The sequence below is a fragment of the Wolffia australiana genome, chromosome 16 (assembly GCF_029677425.1).
Source record: "Wolffia australiana isolate 7733 chromosome 16, ASM2967742v1".
Classification (NCBI taxonomy): domain Eukaryota; kingdom Viridiplantae; phylum Streptophyta; class Magnoliopsida; order Alismatales; family Araceae; genus Wolffia; species Wolffia australiana.
The window spans coordinates 4,263,808-4,286,182 of NC_135850.1; the positions used below are offsets into that span (position 1 = coordinate 4,263,808).

Below are 22,375 nucleotides of genomic sequence, written 5' to 3' on the forward strand. Positions count from 1 at the left end.
GAATTGCATGTTGATCTCGGATCTACCTCTGGCTACTGCTCATTTCTATGCCACAACTTAGTCACATGATGTAGCAAAAAAGCAAACGGTCGTCTCCTTATCCAGCACTGGAGCTGAACTCCAAGCTCTCAGTAAAGGCATCTGTGAGGCTCTCTGGATCAAAGGTGTTCTCTGCAAGTTAGCGGTCTGTCTGAATCACTCAACAACTCCCTTGTGCAACAACAAATCTGCAATCAACCTGGCCCATGAACCTGTTCAGCATGAGAGGACCAAACACTTTGAGGACCTATGTTATCTTCCCATTGTAATTCACAATGGACCTTTCATCTTTCAGCCCACTAACCCCTTGTATGGATCACATATACGAATAGCAAAAAGATACAATTGTTCAGCCCAAAGTTATGTTTGCTCTCTTGTTCTCTCTTTCTCTTGACACTTTTGTCAGTTGCAGGAAATCAGGGATGGGAACTTTCGAAAGTCCTCAGTTTATGTTATATTTTTTTACTTATGTAATAGTGGGCCACATATTTTAAGAGGCCCATTTCCTTTAAGTGACATGAGGCCCACCCCTCACTCTTTGTGGTCTTTCAAGGCCTTATCCCATTCAATAGGTGTTAAGCTGTTTTTTGGCCAAAACTCGAGCCAACAGAACTTCAAGACAGGAAGCAGCAAGAGAGGGAGAAGAAGGCTGATGCAAGTTTGACATGGTATCAAGGGCTAATTTGATGAACATGTAGTGCCTCTCTCCCCTCTAGTAGCAACCTTCATCTCTGATCTATTATCTCTCGCTACAGGACTCGTTGCTGTGTGAAAAAGCATTTCGAAATCTGAAAGGGAAGGTCAGAACAAGACCTCTTGTACTGTGGCCATCACAGATCGAGACAGGGTCACAATTGTGTTTCCTGATATCAAATGAAGTTAAAATGGGCTTGACACATATCAATGGCCAAAACTAGTGGAATTATCTTTGGAGGCAAGATAACCCGGAGACCACCTTGCGGAGGATCCTGTTACTCCTGGAGATTCAGTGTAAAGTATGGAAGTCAGAGTCCCTTATCCTTTTTTATGAGAAAGATACGGGAGATCACACAAAAACAGTGACCCTCCCGATGCGATTGAAAATGATCTTTAAGTAAACATATGATAGGTTTCCTAGGCATCAGGGGCATTATCGTCATTTTAATATGCGTCCTTTCTTTCTATGTTGCCTTTAAATAGCACAGCCCTCCTTTGAGGTGGCCAGACTGAATGTTGAATCTTAAGTATTAGTGGCTTCTCTTCCTCTCTCGTTTCTGCTACATCTATGCTCCGTCTCGCCCCACGATCCCCGTCCTCGCGATCGTCTCCATTTCACCACATCTTCAGGCGGCTCGTCCCTGGCCGATCCCTACCCCCTCAGGCGGCCTTCCCCCGACCATTCCCGTTTCACCTCTCTACCCCGGGAACTTCTACCCTATCCTCGTCCTCTACCCTCCCTCCGATACGACCCGAGATCAAGGATCCTACCAAAATAAGGCCTAAAAGGACGGTCTTCCCTTTGCTGTGGTCTTTTAAACCTGCAGAGGCAAAAGTTGTCACTAATTGTACAACAGCGTCCATCAGTGCTTCCTGTTCATTGAAGATGACCTTGTTTCTGTGCAGCCATATTGCCCCAGTGCACCACAAAAGGTCAACTACGTCCCTCTCGCCTAAGGAGTGCACCACCCTGTATAGAATCTCAAAATGATTCCTCTGAGGAACCATCAACCCCCATGGTTGGCTGGTGTGTTCACACTGCTTGGACAAACAAGGTATGGACGCAAACAGCAAAGGACCACTTCATTCATCAGAATAGCTTGGATTAAAAAGCCACACATTGTGAGAGAGACGGGACCTTATAACTTAAAGCAACCTATTTCCACAAAAGAGAAGAAGACAATATCGACTAATGAGAGCGAAATGGCAAACCTTTCACAGTAAGCTTGCATGATCCACAAAAAGAAAATAAAAAGGTGTTCAACTCAAACATATCCTAATAGATTGTGATTCCGACGTTATCTTCTATATCTCAACCTTAGAAATGAGTTCAGCTCATGGGACTCTCAACACCCCCTCTCATACCCAAGAAGCAAGATTATGTGACAATGTGCACAAATGCTTTCTAATAATACAATCATGTTCAAGTATCTTTTTTTTGAAAGAAAAAAGGAATTAAGAAAAAATTCGATTTAGAGTGTATTTCCTCTCTGTGTTTGTTAGAAGATCAAATATTAGGTAACATTATCTAGAACGCAATTCCTACAGATAGAACTGTGAAATACGAGAAGCAAAAATGGAAGATACAAAGGAAGCGGGCCAGATGGTACCAGCCAAGAAATAACTGTTTCAAAAGCTCCATGGACAAGTGCAGTCAAACACTGGCAAACAGCAGGCATCAAATTTGGCGTGCGAAGATATTCAAATACACAGTTAAATGCACTCCTTGATGTGGGAGAACCAGACTCCTCATAAAGGATTCCACCATTACAGCTGAACCGTATGATCTCCAAGAAAGATACAGCAAGAAGGTAGGTAGCTTTTACACCTGCGCAGAGAAAACCAGATTATGAAAGAAGTAGGATTTGACAGTGTATGATAAGTCTCAACCTAAGGACCCCCCCCCCCCCCCCCGACGGTTCCCCCGACGGCGAGCCCGCACCCGGAACAACCCCCCCCCCCCGGGCCAACGGTTCCCCCCACCAGCAAGGCTTGATCACTCCCTCGCATCACCTGGTGTGACTTACCCGGCAAGTCCAACTGCACTGCCCCGCCTACCACCAGGTAATTCCGGCAAGATGATCGGGAGGAGGAAGATGAGCCAATCCAGTCGGAGGTTGAGAATGGCTGGGGTCGGCAGGAGAAGTGAGCCAGTCCAGTCGGGAATCGGCCCATGGAGAATGGGGTCAGAGACGGTGAAGACGGCATGGTCACCACGAGGAGACGAAGAGCGTCGGGATGATCGCCCGGCACACAGACACCCAGGCGATGACCACGGTGGAAGGTCGTTTCGATGGCCACAGCACCACACTCACCGATCTCAAGGGGGCTGGGCTGACAACAAAGGCAGTGAGATGGAGGATGAGGAAGGGTGGGTGACAGTGCGGCCCCGACGTGTGAAGAAGACACATACTACGACCATGATAGCCTGATCACAATCTGTTAGTGAGAGACTAGCTACTATGGGCTAATAGGCCCTATTCTATAAGCCCATTAGCCCATCTATTCTTCTCTCTCTTAGGGTATACATATCCACCTATGTACTCAGTTATGAGGATGTCATTATCTTCCTCTTCTCTTCCACAACATGGTATCAGAGCTCCAGAGCTCCTCACCTAGGGTTTGACATCGCCCGCACATCGCCGCTGCCGCTCTCGAAGCAGCAGCCACCGCCGCCGTGCGCAAGCGCAGCAGCCAGCCACCGCCGTGCGCAAGCGCAGCCGCCCGCCACCGCGCGCACGCGCAGCAGCCCGCAGCCGCCACGCGCACGCGCCGCAGCCTGCTGCCACCGCGTGACCACGCCGCAGCCGCCGCGACGCCCGCGCCGCAGCTGCCAGCTGCCGCGCGCCGAGCCGCAGCCGCCGCGCGCCGAGCCGCAGCCGCCAGCCGCGCGCAGACGCGCCGCAGCAGCCCACCGCCGCGCGCACGCGCGCAGCTCCAGCCGCAGTGCGCCGCGCCGCAGCCGCCAGCCGCAGCGCGCCCGCGCCGCAACCGCCACCGCCGCGCGCCTGGGCAGCAGTAATCAGCAGCCGCACGCCGCAGCAACAGCAGCAGCGTGCACGCGCCGCAGCCAGCCGCCGCCGCACGCCGCCACCGAAACCAACATGCCGTTCACTGAGACTGACTTCGCCGAGAGGCCCTTGTCCTACAAGGTGGCTCATCCGCTCCCATCGGTCCCGGAGGTGACACTCCTACGGGGCCCGAATCTCCTTCAGTGGATGCGCTTTGTCGAAACCGCCCTGAAGGCACGTCAGCTCTTCAAGCACTGCACTGAAGAGCCCCTTACAGTCGACCACCCACACCATGCGGCGTGGGACGTTGAGGAACAGTTCGTCCTCGGCTGGCTGTATGCGTACACCCTGGCTCCCGACTTCCGCGACCGGTTTCCGCATCAGAAAACGGTCAAAGGATTCTGGGATCAGGCGCGCTCCTTCTGTGGCCGGGACAACGACTGGTGGCGCCTTTATGCTCTTGCATGTCAGGCCAGCAATCTCCGTCAGGGGACGCTGACCATCTCTGAATATGCACTTGCCCACAAGAAGATGTGGGATGAGGTGGACTATTATCTTCCACCCGACGACCCGACGTCGAAGACGTACCAGAAAGTGCTCCTCTTGCGGATCATGGGCTTCCTCAGCGGCCTGAACCGCGAGTATGATGACGTCCGTCGTCGTGCTTTGCACCGCAAAGAAGGTCCACCTGCTCTTGAGGAATTGGTGAAGGAGCTCCAAGAGGAGGAAAGTCACTTTCTCCTCCATGGGACTCCCTCCTCCGGTCCTCCGGGCGAGTCGACCGCCCTGCTTTCTGCCCCCACCGCGTCTGCACTTTCTTCCGGCGGCAAGCCCCCAGCGATCCTCCCTACGCCCACATCCGCTGCTCCACCAGCTGGGACGGCGGTTTGCTCATATTGCGGCAAACCGGGCCACGGGAAGAACAAGTGCAAGAAGCGCCTGAATGATTGGAGAAAGAAGAAAGAGGCCGCCGACGGCAAGGCCATGGTGGCCCAGTCTGACTCGTCCTCCGCCAGCGCCTCCTCAGTGACCATGGATCAGCTCCAGGCAGATTTGGCCCGACTTCGTGACCAGATGGCAGCCCTGCAGAATCCATTCACGGCTTACTTCGGTGGTTTTGGTGCGTCTTCCACTCCTTCCCCTTCCGATGAATGGTACTGTGGTCATACGGCTTTTCACTCTCCTGTCGTCTCCGATACTACTTGGGTCCTTCACTCGGGGGCCACCGAACATATGACCCCGAGTAATGCCCGGTTTGTGTCCTACGAGCGGCATCAGGGTGGCCGTACTGTTCTCACGGCAGGGGGTGGACGTCTTCGTGTGGCCGGCATCGGGGCAGTCTATGTGGACGGCCTTGGTGTGGTCCACAACGTCCTGCATGTTCCCGACCTGCGGGCAGTTCTTATGTCTCCGCAGCGTTTAGTTGATGCCGTCTCCTGTTCATTCCACCTCAGGCCTGACGGTATGTTTCTGTCTGACAAGGTGGGCCAGACTACACCGATTAGGCGGGAGAATGGACTGCTGCTGCTGGATGACGGAGGCCGCTCCCAGTGCTTCATGGTGCACCGGACTCTACTCTTGGTGGCTGAGCAGTGTCGGGGTCGTCTTCTGATGGAGCATCAGCGTCTTGGACACCCACCTTTCTCTACTTTACAGCGTTTGTTTCCGTCGTTATGTTTGGGCGTGGACCTCAAGACTGTGATTTGTGAAGCTTGTCAGTTGGCCAAGCATCGTAGATCCTCTTTTGCTTCCTCTCTGTCTCACACTACGACCCTGCTGTTCCGCGTCCACAGTGATGTATGGAGGCCGGCCCCACAGCCCAGTCTGAAGGGGCATCGCTACTTCCTACTCTTTGTGGACGAAGCTACCCGCTATACGTGGGTTTACCTTCTGACTGCGAAGTCGGAGGTTGCGCAGAATGTTCGACATTTTTGCACCATGCTCCAGACGCAGTTCGGTCGCGGCATCCAGCGTTTTAGGTCCAACAATGCTCGGGACTTCTTCAACGCTGACCTCGACTCTTTCTTTGCCGACCGGGGCATTCTCCACGAGTCCTCCTGTGTGGCCACCCCCGAGCAGAATGGCATGGCTGAGCGGCGGATCGGCTATGTTACCTCGACAGCGCGCACGTTGCTGTTGGACTCGAAGGCGCCTAGGCGTTTTTGGGGCGATGCGGTTTTGACGAGTACTCATCTCGTTAACCGTATCCCCACCCCGCTCCTGGAGTTCTCCAGCCCCTTGGACCGGATGACTGCGGCCTTCCCGGACGCTTTCCTGAGGACGGGGCTCTTGCCTCGTATCTTCGGCTGCACGGCCTACGTCCATGACTCTTCTCCGACGCGCACAAAGCTGGATGCTCGCGCCCTCAGGTGCGTGTTCGTGGGTTACTCTTCCCTCCAAAAAGGGTATCGGTGTTACCATCCGCCCTCTCGGCGTTTCTTCATCTCGGCAAACGTCACCTTTCCGAGCATGAACCCTACTTTGGGGACTGTTCTACCTCATCACGCCTTCCGCTGGATGAGGCTCCTTCGGCCCCCCCCTTGGGGCCCCGTTTGATCGTGGAGTCTACCACCACCACCACTCCACCCTCCTCCCTCCATGATCTCTCTCCCCTTGCCTCCTCTTCCTCAGTTCCCCCTGCGGGGTCCTCGGACGTGTCCTCCACTTCGTCTTTGTTTCCTGCCCCTCCCCCCTTGGCAACTCCTCCTCTCCCATTGGTCTCCGGTTCACCATCCTCGTCCCCTCCCGGTGAGTCGCCCTTGTCACCCGTCCGTGACCAGCCCTCGTCTCCATCCAACTCATCTTCCCCTCCTACCGCCGACATACACTCCTCATCCGGTGTGTCGTCTCCTGCTCCTCCCGGGGAGTTCCCCCTTGCTTCCGCTCCTCCTTCTGTCGATGGTGACGATCAGTTGGGATGGCCTATTGCTCTACGGAAAGGGGTCCGTCAGTGCACTAAGGCCTCCCTATACCCTCTCTCTCATTTTATCTCCTTTGACCAGTTGAGTCCTCCCTACCGGATATTTCTTTCCCGCATCGAGTCCGATCCCGTTCCTCGTCGCTTAGCCGATGCTCTCGCCTCTCCTCCTTGGAAAGCGGCGATGGATGAGGAGATGCAGTCTCTCCTCAAGAACCACATGTGGGACGTCGTTCCCCTTCCCCCTGGCAAGAGGGCTGTGGACTGCAAGTGGATCCACGCCAAGAAGCATCATGCAGACGGGACTCTCGAACGCCTCAAGTCTCGGCTTGTGGCTCGGGGGTTCACTCAGTCCTATGGCGTAGACTACTTCGAGACGTTCTCACCAGTGGCGAAGATGGAGACTGTCCGTCTTCTTTTGGCTCTTGCGGCCCATTTCCACTGAACCATCCGCCAGTTCGACGTCAAGAATGCCTTCTTGCATGGCGATCTGACGGAAGAGGTGTACATGCAGCAGCCGCCGGGCTATTCTCTCGGCCCCCCGGTCATGTGTGCCGCCTGCGGAAGTCTCTCTTTGGACTCAAGCAGTCTCCGCGCATGTGGTTTGGGCGGTTCTCCTCCGTTCTGAAGACCGAAGGGTACACTCAGAGTAATGGAGACACCTCCCTCTTCTTCCGTCACAGCACGACCGGGATCTCCATTCTTGCCGTGTACGTCGACAACATCCTCATCACGGGGTCTGATGTTGCTGAAGCTGTCCGCCTGAGCGCCGCCTTGGCTAAGGAGTTTGAGATCAAGGCCCTCGGCCTTCTTTGCTACTTCCTTGGTCTCGAGGTGGCCTACTCTCCTCGTGGGATCTTCGTCTCACAGCAGAAATACACCGTCGACTTATTAGCACTGACTGGGATGACCGATTGTGCGCCGGTGAGCACTCCCATTGATCCCAACGTCAAGTTGGGCAAAGGGGAGGATTCACCACTGACGAATTCCCACCGGTATCAGCAACTGGTGGGGAAACTCCTCTACTTGACGCACACTCGGCCTGACATCGCCTTCGCCGTCAACTTGCTCAGTCAGTTTATGCATTCTCCCCGGGAGGTTCACCGTCAGGCCGCCCACCGGGTTCTTGCGTACCTGAAGGGCTGCCCCGGCAAGGGCCTGCTCTTCCCTCGCAGTACTGACCGGACCATCAAAGTATACACTGATGCTGACTTCGCCGGTTCCGTTGTGGATCATCGGTCTACCACGGGCTACTGCACGTTTGTTTTTGGCAGTCTTGTCAGCTGGAAAAGCAGCAAGCAGGACAAAGTGTCCCGTTCTAGTGCCGAAGCCGAGTACCGCGCACTCGCCGATGGGGCCTCCGAGGGCCAGTGGATCTATGGCATCCTTCACGATCTCCGCGTGGAGTACGCCGGCCCGATTCACTTCTACTGCGACAACAAGTCGACGATCGCGTTGGCCAAGAACCCTGGACAACAGGGACGTATCAAGCGCATGGAGCGCAACCGCTACTTCTTCAAGGAGCGAGTCGACGAAGGGATCTTTGACCTTGATTTTGTTGCCTCCGCCGACCAGGCAGCGGACGTCCTCACTAAGGGCCTCTCCCGCCCACTTCTTCAACGTGCCGTCTACAAGCTCGGCATGGAAGATATCCAAACTTCGCTTGCGGGGGGGTGTTAGTGAGAGACTAGCTACTATGGGCTAATGGGCCCTATTCTATAAGCCCATTAGCCCATCTATCCTTCTCTCTCTTAGGGTATACATACCCACCTATGTACTGAGTTATGAGGATGTCATTATCTTCCTCTTCTCTTGCACAACACAATCGTACAACGAGGCCAACAGATGTTTCAGGTGCTTAGCACAGGGACATCACGCACGTGAGTGCAGAGAGCCTGTGATTTGCCGCAGATGTAATGGGCCAGGCCATCGCCGAGTAAACTGTCCTCAAAGGGCGAAAAAGGAGGCTGGAGCACATGTTAGGGCAGAGAAACCACTTCGGAATAAAGGCTATCGAGGGGACCAGGCACGTGCTAAAAAGCGGGAGGACTATGCTAGCATTCTGCAAAGGTGCTTGGTGGGAGACATTTACGGGGGCTCTCCTGATTTGGAGGGGGTCAATAGGGACCTACAGAGGAACTTCCCGGTGACGGAGCTAGCAGAGGTGCAGCAGTTGGATAACAATACCCTATTCCTCCCGGGGGTATCGTTGAAGACTTGTGTGGCGGTCTGTGGCTGGAGGCAGAGGATCGGAGACACCACGGAGGTGAGATGGCGCTGGGTCCTCCCCATGGACGGGGCAGAAAGGAGGAGGAAACGAGGGGTAGTGGTGGAGGCACATGGTGTCCCGTTGGTACATCGCAGAAGATTGACATTGGAGAGGATGGTCGAGTCTTTCAGACGGCTGACACATATCATCTCGACGGGTTGAAGTCGGGGGACCCTAGAGTGGTTTTGATGGAAGTCGAAATGGTGGAGGGAGATCCGATACCAGGGTCAATCCAAATCCATGGCTGTGATGGAACTTTCAAAGCGGGTATCCGAGCCAGACCACTCTCACCAGCACCTTTCGGAACCAGGGGGCATGAGGCGCGACAGGGAGAGGTGGTGGGGAGTACTCCCAAGCGTCGACACACCACATTGCAGCCCAAAGATGACATGCTGGCACCAGTCAGCGATAGAGGGGACCAAGCCCAGGGGGAATCTGTGACATTGGCTTCTCCGACGCAATTGACTGCAGATGTTCAAGCAACAAAGAGGGGCGGGTCAGACCCTCCACAAAGGTTGAAGGAATTGGATGCGCCGGCCATCCTAATACCTCAACAGGGTGACCCTGCCACAGAGGGGCAAGGACAACGGGGGAGGAGGTTAAGGGCAGCCCAAAGAACACGTCGTATCACCAAAGAAGATCTCCGGCGGTGTAAAGGCATTGTATATCGTCGGGGGAAGCTAGCCTTGACGGATGAGCAGGGTAAGGCGACATGGCTAGTGTAAGGGAAAAATGGTCAGATGCGGCTGAGAACGGAAGGGCCATCAAGGAAGACAGTTCCGTGTCCGTTGGTGGGTGAGGGGACACAGACTGCCGCTGCCCCAAGCCAAGGAGTAGAAGCCGTGATAGAGAGGAAGTCAGACATGCAGCTGACGATACGTGAACTAGCAGAGAGTGGAGCTCCTACCGGAGCAACCATTGGGGGGGCAATCACCATCACAATTATGAGGTGCATCTCCTGGAATGTACATAGTCTCTGAGATGAGGGGAGACGTGGTGTGTTGGGAGGGTATTTGCGACAATGGGGAGCTGATGTGGTATGCCTACAGGAGACAATGCTGGAGAGGTGTGATGCCAAAGAGTGGAACTTGGTGCGGCGAAGGTTCTGGGAGGGTTTCGTGGCAGTCAATGCAATCGGCAGATCAGGGGGCTTATTGGTGGCATGGAACACGGTGACCTATGCTAAGGAGGGGTCTTGGACAGGGCAGTATGTGGCTGCAGTTAAAATCAAGAGAAGGTGCGACAACCGCCACTATGTGGTGGTATCAGTCTACGGCCCAGTGATTGCGGCACGCCGGTACATGCTATGGGAGGAGCTGGAGGCCGTGGCCTCTCTCTTCCAAGGGACTGCCATGCTTATTGGAGGGGATTTCAAAGTGACATTGGAGTCGGGCGATAGGCCGGATGGGACGGGAGGGCAAGATCTGGGTTCGGAGGAGTTTTGGTCCTTTATATCACGAGCGGGCATGCAAGAAATGGGGCCGATGAATTGTGTCTACACATGGAGAAGTACGAGGGGGCCTAATACTCTCTCTTGGTTGGACAGGTTTCTCTGCTCAGTGGAGCTATTGGAGGAATACCTGTTGGCCGATGTGCGTGCACTCCCTAGACCATTGTCGGATCACAACCCAATTTTATGGCAGAATAATGTCGGCCAAAACAACCCACATATTGATATGGCTCCAATCTGGAAAAAAACTCGAGGAGACTAATCGATTCCCTAGATCCAAACCAAGAAACGAGTTCCTGAATAGAATTGGCAATATTCCTTGAGAAAAAGATAACAAGAACAGAAAAGGAAATAGGAATGTCGCTCTCGACGCTTCCTCCTCTCTGGATCCGGGACTCTCCCGCGCTCCAGGCCACTTTTGAAACCACGCTTTTCCAAAAGATGCCCTTCTCCTTCTTGAATGCTTTATTTATAGTTCTTCTATGTTGACCACGGCTACTTCGTTGACCGGCGACGTTTTGACCTCTGATACGTACGTGGCAGAGTCGTATCACATACTTCAAGATGGATAAATTGTGGTTGCGGGAGAAAGGTTTTAGAGAAGACGTGATGTCATGGTGGTCATCTCAACCCAGCGAAGGCACAGCCACGCTGCAATTGGCCTCCAAACTGGCAGGCTTGCGCCTTCATCTATCAGAATTCAAAAAAAAGATCCGAGAAGAACGTCACTGCCGTAAAGATGAAGCCCTTACACGAGTTCAGCAGATAGATACCCTCGAAGATGCACGGGGCTTAACTGATACGGAGCACATGGAGAGAAAAAACTGGAGAGGGATAGTTGAAGACGAAGACAAGAAGCTAGAACTGGACTGGAGGCAGCGATCTTGCCAACTATGGCTTAAGGATGGGGACGCCAATACTCGGTTTTTCCATTTAGCGGCAAATGGAAGACGGCGCTCGAATCAAATACTCTGAGTGAAAGTGGGGGCGCAAGAATTTGTCGGGACAAAGATGGTTAGAGAAGCGCTGGCAAACCATTTCAGAGAAGTGACCAGAAGAGGGGCTCGGAACCATTGGAGAAGGAGCGGTAGAAGTGCATCCAAGTTAACACAAGTCCAACAAGAGGAGCTGGAAAAGCCACTCCTGGTAGAAGAAGTGAGGAAGGCAATCAAGGGCTTGAATGAAGAGGGTGCACCAGGCCCCGATGGATTCCCAGTATTCTTCTTCAGTGAATTTTGGGAGGTCGTCGGATCAGAGGTGATGAGTAGTACATTGGAAGAATTCCGACGTGGTAATTATGGCTTGGAGAGACTAAACCGATCATATTTATTTCTGCTGCCCAAGCGCTCTGGGGCCATCAACGTGGGGGATTTTAGGCCCATTGCACTCTCGAATTCCATATATCTTATCATCGCCAAGGTGTTGGCGAACAGGCTAAGGGTGGTAATTGGAGACCTGATCGGACCCTTCCAATCAGCTTTCATCCCTGGTAGACAACTGGTGGACAGTGCGGTGGTGGCAGGGGAGATTGTATCCACATGGAAGGCGAAGAAGAGTAAGGGTTTTGTTGATCGTTGATCTCCCTTGCTACACACTGGGGCGAGCTCAGATTCTAGGGTTACGGTGGAGAGAAAAAGAGAACAGAGAAAAACAACTTACCTCTCTGTCTTAGGTCTTCCCATACTTATGGGATTACAAGTGGGCCCACATTATTGGGCCTACTGATATAAAACGAGTTAAGAGGGGCAAATAAGGAAGAACGAAAAAGGAAATAAAAAACACGCCCAACTAACAGGTTTCATATAGAAAGTTGATTTTGCTAAAGCATATGACTCGCTTGACTGGAGATTTCTATGGTCTGTTATGCGCAAACGTGGGTTCCCCGATGAGTGGGTGACATGGGTGAAACGGTGTGTTACGTCTCACTCATTCTCGATATTGGTCAATGGTCGAGCTGAGGGGGAATGGATCCGGCCACAAAGGGGAGTCCGACAAGGTTGCCCGCTAGCACCACTGTTGTTTGTACTTGCGGTGGACACCCTGGCCACATGCACAGTCAAAGCCTGCGAGCAGGGCCTTTTCGAAGGATTCCAAACAGCAAGCTACCCCGAGGGCATCCCGCTTTTGCAATATGCCGATGACACCACATTTATCATTGAAGGCTCGATGACAGAAGCTCGTACTCTATCAGCATTACTAGATCTTTTTGCAGACTTCTCAGGACTGCAACTAAATAGAGCTAAGTCCGTGTTCGTAGGCTTTGGATTTACTTCAAAGGAAGAGACACAATGTGCCGAAGCTTTAGGCACACCTCGCGGATCCCTCCCGACGTGTTACTTGGGTCTCCCATTAACAGGGCGACGTATTCTAGCAGCTGATTGGCATTCGGTGGTGGAGAAAGTAGAAAGGAGGCTGGAAGGATGGCAGAACAAAGTACTTTCGAAAGGGGGTCGACTTGTGCTTCTATGATCGGTGCTTTCTGCGATTCCATTATTTTACTTATCGGTATTTATAATACTAGCGAGAGTGGTGAAGCGTCTGGAGGGGGCGATGAGGAGGTTTTTTTGGGGAGACAGTGGAGAGGAAGACCGAAAGGGGGTGCCGTTAGTAGCGTGGGAGATTCTATGCAGACCTGTAAAGCACGGAGGGCTGGAGATCCTACATCTGGAGTCAATGAATTTGGCACTGTTGACTAAGTGGGTGGAAAAGATTGCGACTTCAGTGGAGGGGTTGGTTTTCAACATCCTGAGAGACAGATATGGCTCCGAGATACTGGGAGAGACGCTGGGCTAGAGTCAGAGGAGAGTCCCCTTTCTGGAGCGGCCTGCGTCAAGCCATACCTTGCATTCTCCAATTCTTTGAGCCCAGATTGGGAGATGGAGCAATATTTCGATTTTGGACCGACAATTGGTCCAACCACAGCCCAATGCATTTGAGGTTCCCAAGGCTATTTGCGTTAGCACGGAATCTAGAGGCCACGGTCAGGGAATGTTGGGACGAAGCTTGGGTCCCTATGTTGACAGAAGCTTTATCAGAGCCGCGGTTTGGGGAGCTGATGGAGCTGCAAGAGTCACTGTTACCCTTCAGACCGATAGCTGATTCCCAGGACGGTTGGATATGACAGGGGTCGTCCTTCTCGGTGAAAGATGCATATTTGAAAATCCGAGGAGCAGCTCGGGACGACGAGACAACAAGGCCTGCCATATGTTGATGACGGGCAAAGTCCCCCTTAAAGTGCGACTCTTCAGCTGGTTGTTGAGGCGTCGAAGGCTTGTCACACGAGTCTACCGACGGAAATGGTCCCGTGCGGCTCCCACTGACTGCCCTATGTGTGACAGGGGAGAGGAAAATTGCTCCCACCTGTTCTTCACATGTCCATTCGCACAGGGCGTTTGGGCATTGCAGCAATTGCCGGGGGTGGATATCTCCTCAGACGAGGCCTTTTGGGCTTCCGTTTCTGACGGAAGACACGGAAGCCGACTTGATTGGGGACGCTTGCTAGCGGTGCTCTGGACGATATGGATACATCGAAATGAGGTGGTGTTTAACAAGAGGCCGGCTTCAGTAGAGAATGCCGTTCATGATGTGGAGGCGCTGAAGTCGTTTTGGGGTGGAGGGAGAGGATAGCCTTTTTTGAGTATGATTGTACATTGTTTGTACACAATTTTTATCGTTAATGATAGCAAGTAGGCCACTGGTTCTGGGTGGTCTTCTTTATTGTTAAAAAAAAAAAGTCTCAACCTAAGGAAAACATGAAAATTTATGAAATCCAGAAGCAGGAGAGACAGCTTATCACCGATCTCATTAAGTAGGAAGCAGGCCGATTTGGCAGAAATTTTTCTCTTCTCTGGATCTAGGACCGATATGACCGATATCCCAGGATGAAATCATCAAATCATTGTCATAGTCACAAGCATTTCTAACTGAGGAATTTCAAGAAAAACTGGAAGACGATGAAAAGAGACAAGCTTAGATGACAAGTTGACAAAAAAGTGGGAGAGAGACTGGAAAGGGTAGGAGAGAGAGAGAGATAGTGGCCAAGATGGGAGAGAGAAGATGATGGAAAGTCTCAACAGGCGCCCTAAATATTTCTCTTGTCTTACTTTTCCAACTTATATTTTTCATTTCTTTCTTTATGTGTAGATGTAGGCCCAGCATGTATTTAAGAGGACCACTAACCCATTAGCGCACATAATTCATTATGTCACTTATGTGCATGTGGGACTGGTTCATCTTGCATTGCTCTGATTTAAGCCAGCCCCCTAATCAATCAAAGGAAGGGTTCTTCCCTCTTATCTCTTTCTCATCGGTGGCTAGAGCAACAGCTGACATCAGCTTGGGCAACAGCCGACCAGTGGTGAAAGCAATGCTGGTTGACAGAAAGAGAAATGAGGGAAGGATAGGAAGAGGGAGATAGGGAGAGAGTTAAAGACTTGCAAGAAAGACTCTTGACACAATGAGTGGAGATAGAAGAGAGAAAGAGAGAGAGAGAAAGAGAGAATGTAGAGAGATGGCGACTAGGATGACGATGATAATGATGATGTTGTCATTGTCATCCTAGTCGCAAATGAATGATGATAATGACCCTGTCATTGTCATCTTGGCCGGGAAAAATGAGGGCAATGATGACTCATCATCATCCTCCAGTCATTGTCATCAGGTGTGGCGAAACCTAGGCATAGGTCTCTCTCTTCCTCTCTATTTGTGTTGTGTTCTCCTCCGATCTCCCTCTTGCATTGGTGAATAAGGTATGTGGAAGATTGACGAACAACCAGAGCACCACCTTCTTGGGAGAGTTCAAGATCGTCCCAATTCAATCAGGTTTTTCTCAATGACATAAATACACTGTGTCAGGAACCTATCAGATAATACTGGTATTAGAGAATAAAAATTTTATAGTTAACCTAAACAAAGCCAACAACTATCACGTCAGGTGACTCATGATTCCAATAAGATTATCCATCATCGAAAAATGACCAGTAAGATGCAACTTAAAATAACAATTTTTATTTTGAATGAAAAAAGGGGAGATCACCCGAAATCTGTGATCAACCCAACAATGAATTTGAGATGGTCACATTAACTGGATCTGAAGACTGATTATCTTGTTCGATTGATGTGGAGGAAATATTTATATGAAGGCAGGTGCATTTGCCATAAAAATAAGATTACAGCTAATTTTTTTCATGATTTCAGGCGCACCATGTTCTGCATAGGAGCTCCGATTGTAGATAAAACATAAGGTGCACATCTAGTGTACTTAAGGTCCATAATTTCAAAACAAAAGGGCTATAATTTCAGTAAGATGAACCTGATATTGCATTCATTGCCCCCCCTTCAACTCGGCCCCCCAATGCTGTTGAAAGAGCAGCTCTTTGCGTTGATGCAACCTTCTCATTTCCACTTCCCCGACGACTGTCAGGGTTATGAAGAGCGTTTAGTTCCAACTCGTCCTCAAGCCATTTCACTGAGCTGACAACCTACAGAAATAACCAACGAAAGCTCATCAAAAATGAAGATCTATGACAGGACACCTCAAAAGAACTGATCCACTAAAATATATTATCCTCCATCTGATGTTTGTAATTGCTTAGAGCATTCAAGTTCATCATCTAAACAAATGGAGAGAAAGAAAGAAACAGATCATTGATGACATGTTTTATATGATACATACAAGTTTTTTGACCGAAATAGGGATGATCACACAAGTACAGAGATCACCCAGATGTTATTGAAATTATAGCCCTTTTGTTTGAAATTATGGACCTTAAGTACACTACATGACCAGAATACCCTCCCCTACACTCCCTTCTAAACCAAATTGAAATATGACTCTTCTTGACATGATTAGCTGTCCGTCAAGGGCGTCCTTCCTTAAGAAACCACCTCATTAAAGTGCAGCCATCTCGCCCATTGCACTTCAAGATATCTTCCCCATTCTGTCATCCTCAACCCACCTCAATTGAGATAGCCCCACAAGACCTCTCTTCTGAGGAGACATCCACCACTGGGATCTGCTACCAGGCCCATGTAGAATGGGTGAACTGACACGCAATAAAAGGTGGGAGCAGTCTTCCTGACCTCTTGTCCAGTGCAATCTACCAAGATATGGGGAAATTCTCTTCTGGAGGGCTCGTGTCATACGTCGCCGCCTAAGCAACAACCATCCAAAAATCAGCACCTTTACAGAAAATTTTGTTTTCCATTGAAGGCTACCTGTGGTAATGGTTGTCTGAGGCCCCATTAATCTCCTCTGTTCTTCATGGGGCATCCTGGATGACAATAACCCTCTTGTGTCTGTCATTGCCCTTATTGTCATCTCCCAGCCATCATATGCGTCTATCAAAGGTCTAAGATTTAATAATGACTGCTGCATACTCATCAACTCTTCCACCCTCTAATCCGACAAAGTACCATCCATGATCAGATTTCCTGAGCCGTCCCAGCACCCCCAAACCATGGTGGGGATTTCCTGTGAGGGTGATCAGGGATCGAAAAATCCTCTCACAGGATGCTAGAGCCGACCAGTTGTCCAACTAATATTGATCCCCTAATTTGGCGTTGACAATTCCCAGGTTTTACCATAGATATGTCTCATGTTGTGCCAGAGAGTAGATTCCCCTCAGACTTGAACCACACACCTGTCCCAGTTCATCCCCAAGCCATTACAGTCCTCAGGACATTCAGTCCCAGGTCCTTCTTCTAAATCATAATTCTGCCCAACCATTTCATCAATGGCACCAGCTTCATAGATTATACATGGAGAGCCCCCAAAGTCCCCTCACTCTGCCAGTCTGCATACCACATCCCAGGAGACCAATGAAATCCCCCTTTCATTCCCTGACCTAGATCCTTTCCAAAAGAATCACCTCAACAATCCTTCCAGTCTCCTTCCGACACCTGAAGGTATCTTAAAGACCGGAAGCTAGATGACTGGTACAGCCAAAAGGACCGATAACAGCAGCAAGAAGCAGCCCCCATCAACTGCACTCTGTTCTGCCAACTCTCCAATCTCCTCTCCATCATCTCAATTACTGATCGCCAATCTGCATTGGAGAGTCCTCCCCCCATCAATGGAAGGCCTACGTAGCACATAGGAAATGACCCTGGGTGCCCCCAAGGCATCAGAGAATTGAGCCTCCTCCAATAATAACCAAATCCCCATATATGAGGATTTAACTCTATTGGGTTGTGACCGAAAAAATCTGTTAATAGGTCTAACAATGTAGAGAGGTTCCTAGATTCCTGCATGAAGGCATCCCTGGTTTATGTCCTCTCTCCATGTCAACTTGTCCTGGATTGCTGCTTCTGTGAAGGATGAGGAAGGTCTTCACTAGTCTTCTCCTCCTACCGTAGAGGCTAAGTTTCTTCACATGTTCGACATTTTGCGCACCCAATATCCGTGATGTGAGTTGCGCTGGAGAAGGGGTGGCTCCCGCAGCCAAACCCCAAAGGTACCCTCACGATCTCACATCAAAACCAGCACTGATGTCTGGATCCCCCAGATCATTCCCACCTCCAATACCACCATGTCAGGGTACCTGGGTACCTGGACGCCAGGCCCTCGAGATGAGACCAAGGAATCTTCCGAGAGGACTGATCATAGCCTCCATCGCCTGCCATATTCTGTGTCCCATTGTCACCCCACTGGTTTCCATTACAACTGTTGTTGTCTGTCCCCCTAGAACTCCATCTTCTGGAGAAACTGATGCCACCATACCTACACGCTACCAGTGACATCTGTGTCTGACCGCTCACTGTGACGTATGCTGTCAATGAGATTCCTCGTAAAGAAAGAATGGATGTATCTAGCCACCACAACTATGCCCATCCCAAAGGCAGAAAGTTCTTCCATAGTTCAATTCAGATCTCCTCTCACACTGGGAGACCCCCAACTGCTTCCCCCACCAGGCATTTCCAGAGAAAACAACTACATGGATCCCCGTCCCCTTCACTGCCAAGCCTTCTCACAGCCCTTGGGACTCACCCTGTTCGTTCCTTGTGGGGTTCCTCTATCCATTTCTGGTTGTTCTCCATGCAGGAACTCAAACTGGTGCTGACCAACAAATCCGCACCTCCGACAGATCACTGATATCCGGCATTCTCATGTGTAGTGCCTCCTTGCGGGACAGCAAAAGCATGTGCTCTCTCTATCACTGTTAAAACTTGTCTTGTTCCCTCAATCAGTTTGTACTACCCTTGCGCAATGAGGTCGCACCTTCCCCCAACCCACCTTATCTTCATCCATGATTCCGTCTGCTTCCTTGGGGAGGGGAGATTTGTATAGGTAGCTGATTTGGCATTCCCAGGAGACCTGCCCCTACCGTCCATCTGTGAATCTGCTTCCACATCTCTGGTAATGTCCTCGAGGTACACCATTCCTGTGTGAATACACCCACTGGTCACTCCTGACAGCCATTCTCATCATACAAAAGCAGACTTGTCACTTATTAGTAGGGAATCCATGAGGCCGCCACCACCACTTCAGCAAAATGATCGCTGCCTCCCACCAATGTCGCTGTGAGGAGAGTCAGGTTGGCCCCGATTGTCTTATCCATCCCCCCCCCACCTCTATATGAATATAGCTTTTCTCCCCTACTTGTACCTTCTGATGACCCCGCTGGATGGCCGCTCAACCACCTTGACTGTCATCTTTGGGCTTTGCTACTCCTGTTCACTAGACCCTGATTAAATCCTCATCAGTACTCCGTTATCTTCGTTTCTCGCCTCTGAGCACTCTGCTGAAAAGACTGGCCACACCCTCGTTAACACTTCTCAGTGATTTGGAAGGTCCGCTGGGAGAGGGGTGGACCAGAATGTCTGCCAGGTAGGGAGGAGGACCAGTTGGGATTGTCTGCCAGGAGGGAGGGAGGGGGCCTTCACCAATGATAATACAAACCATTAGAATAGCCCTAATGTCCAAAGGCATTGTTTTTGTTTTCTCTACTGAAATACTGTTGCTCCTCCAAACATATTCCCATCAGTTCTGTATGCATATACATACATAAGGAATCCTCATAGGATATTCTATTCTCTTTTTAAAATATTCTATTCTCTTACTTTGTTAAAAGATGCACAATGATACGATGAAAAGTATCAATGTTCAATTTCAATATATTTTCCAAATTTGTCGTTCGATCAAACATACAACTCCTTGATATGGTCAAAATACAGATCTATGCAGATTTGGACGTCCCTCCCTCCCGCGGAGATGCTCCTTCCGAATCTTTGCAGGATCCTTCTGATGACGCCTCTCGCAATCAGAAGTCTTCCAACTCGCTCCGCAAGCTCCACGGGCGGCCCGATGAATCGAGCTCCTCCCTCTGATCAACAGTCGGGAACCCCTCCTGCTGTCTCGGCCTTCCTGACAATAACTGTCGAGCTAACTCCAAGAAAAGAATAATTCCTCCATACCTGGGCCGCCATCTTATTTATAGGGGAGTTACTCCTCCAGCTTTATTTGGTCCACCCCATGGTCAACGCATCTAGTCAGCGAGGCATCGACTTGTTCTATGCTTGCTTCTTCTTTTGTATTTCTTGGCATAGAATCTATCACACAATCTGCACATGCAATACTATTACATAACCGAAGTGTAGCCCAAATTTTCGCAGTAGCTTAGAGGAGAAGTGAGGGACGACGTGCCCATCAATAGGGCATGCCACATGTTGATGAAGCTCAAAGTTCCACTGAAAGTTCGACTTTTCAGCTGGCTATTGCGGAGGCAGAGGCTGATCACACGGGTCTATCGGCGGAGATGGGCCCCCATGGATCCCGTTGACTGTCCTATGTGCGCTAGGGGGGAGGAGGACTGCTCACACCTATTCTTCACGTGTCACTTCGCCCAGAGAGTCTGGGCATCGCAACAGGTACCGGAGGTGAATGTCTCCTCGGATGAGGGTGGCTACTCGCAGTGCTCTGGGCAATATGGCTGCATCGGAATGAAGTGGTGTTTAAAGGAAAGGCGGCTTCGGTAGAGGACATTATTCATGCCGTAGAGGCACTCGTGTATTTTTGGGTTGGAAGGGGAGGATAGTCCTTTTTTGGTCGGGTTTTTATATTGTTTGTACAAAACATTTACAATTTAATGATAACGGGTTGGACACCGGTTCCGGTGGCCTTCCATATTTTCTTCAGAAAAAAAAAATTTCCCAATAGCTTTATGTCACTTTCAAAACTGGACATGGAGCCACACCAAAAAAACAGTAAAAATAAAAGCTAATAAATAGTGAGATGCCACCAAAGAAAGTCAAGTTAAGAGCAGAGAGTCAGCCGTCCTTACAAGTGCCGGAGTGTGCAGTGCGATATGGTTAACAGCAGCAGACCACCGCTCATTCCACATGTATGGCCCTGTCACTGCTTGAAGCACCACAGCGCTTACACTTCCTGAACTGCTCAGCATAGTTGAAGTTGGTTTGACTGCTATCTGATTTTGCTGAATTGGAGGTGCCAACCCAAATAAAGCAATGTAAAACCATAAGTTTCGAAACAGCTTAAGCAGTGATGGTTCAATCTCTGATGTAGGTTGAAAATCAGAACAAATTTCTGAGACGGCTGGAAGAAGTGGTCCTAAGAAATCCCCCCCACTTCTGTTCAATGAAAGGAAAATAAATGAAATGAATCATATGCAAAATAAACCTAGGAAAATTTTTGTATCATGACCTCACAAAACCACAAAAAATCAGAGAAGTAAATTTTCTTTAGGACTAGAAGTAATAAATAAATCAACTGACCTTCCTGCTTTGGACTCAGCAGCAAGCCCCACATCAGAGCACAGAGAAAGTAGTCTGTACCGATAATCTGAACGCAGTTTTGAGCTCTTCAGGCGAGATGCAACCAGAAAAAATCCTTCTGGAAGAGTCTAGAACATTGACAATAAAAAGTCTTAAACAAACGTAATTCACAAAAATGCAAAGGATTCCAAGTACTAAAACAACCAGAATCTTTATCCCAGAAGACAAATAGAATTGTCTTTAACGATTATTTGCGATTGATGCATATATAAAACAAAACACACAGCCTAACAATAGAAACCAAAGACAAACCTCAACACGTTCTGCTGTAGCTTCTGGAGGTAAGGTTCTACTTTCTGCAGATCCAACGGTTCTGAGTTTATCCAAATAACTTCTTGTCATCAAGACTACTGTTTCTCGATAAGATTTCTCAAATCCAAGGCAAGCAACGCGAGAAACTGCATCAAGTAACTAAAAATGCATAGAGTATTTGAGAAACACATGATATCAGATGAAAATTTGCTTTCAGGATAATCTCTAAAAGGAAACAACAAAGCAAAATTAAGGGTGTTTCAAATTAATGTTTGGAAAGAAGAAGATGAATACCTGGAGCCGCAGAGGACTTGGTGTCAGAGCATCACCCTCTTCTAGACTTTCGATAAACAAAGGCAAAATCATGTCTACTATTTCCCACTTATTACTAGAAACAGATAAATCAGCCAACAGGCGAATGAGATTCAGATGCATCCCGGAGATAGCCTTTTTCTCTTTCCTGTCCTGACAAAAGAAAACCAAAACATGAAGGAAGATAAAAGTACAATATAGTAAATCCCATAGCAACTACAAGCTAAGGAATAAAAAAATAACCTATACTACACTTTATTTTGTCGATATTGTGCCCAGCCCACTAGTGCTTCCTTTATTTTATTTTCTTTCTTAAATCGTAATTGGATTTTTTTGAAGAAACAATCATTATTGGATAAGGCCCAACAGCCATTGTAACAACTGTGCCATTGTATCATATAATAGGGTTTTACCTCCCAAGATGAATTAAGTTCTCCGTCTAGTTTCCATCTTGTTCAGAGGGGGGGGGGGAGAATGGTAACAAGGCAATTGCAGATAGCTTGGTGAAACTCCATGACATCATACTACAGTACATACTCAGACCCCAAGATAATACCTTTCACGCGACTAGTGAGGAGATAGTTGTTTAAGACCAGTCTTGACCATTACAAAGGAAGATGCTACCATATTGAACCTGT

The 22,375-nt window shown here is 49.7% G+C and overlaps 1 protein-coding gene across 1 annotated transcript in view; it reads right to left on the reverse strand.

Annotated features, from left to right (window-relative positions):
• The window catches only part of LOC144713858 (Phosphatidylinositol 3- and 4-kinase family protein), a 39,513-nt gene that overhangs the window by 12,670 nt on the left and 4,468 nt on the right, over nt 1-22,375 (reverse strand). The window contains exons 4-9 of the mRNA XM_078588574.1: nt 21,720-21,890; nt 21,426-21,584; nt 21,114-21,241; nt 20,663-20,969; nt 15,694-15,862; nt 2,346-2,563 (exon numbers count right to left, since the gene is read on the reverse strand). Of these exons, the coding sequence (XP_078444700.1) occupies nt 2,346-2,563; nt 15,694-15,862; nt 20,663-20,969; nt 21,114-21,241; nt 21,426-21,584; nt 21,720-21,890 (1,152 nt within the window). The remainder of the gene's footprint in view (nt 1-2,345; nt 2,564-15,693; nt 15,863-20,662; nt 20,970-21,113; nt 21,242-21,425; nt 21,585-21,719; nt 21,891-22,375) is intronic.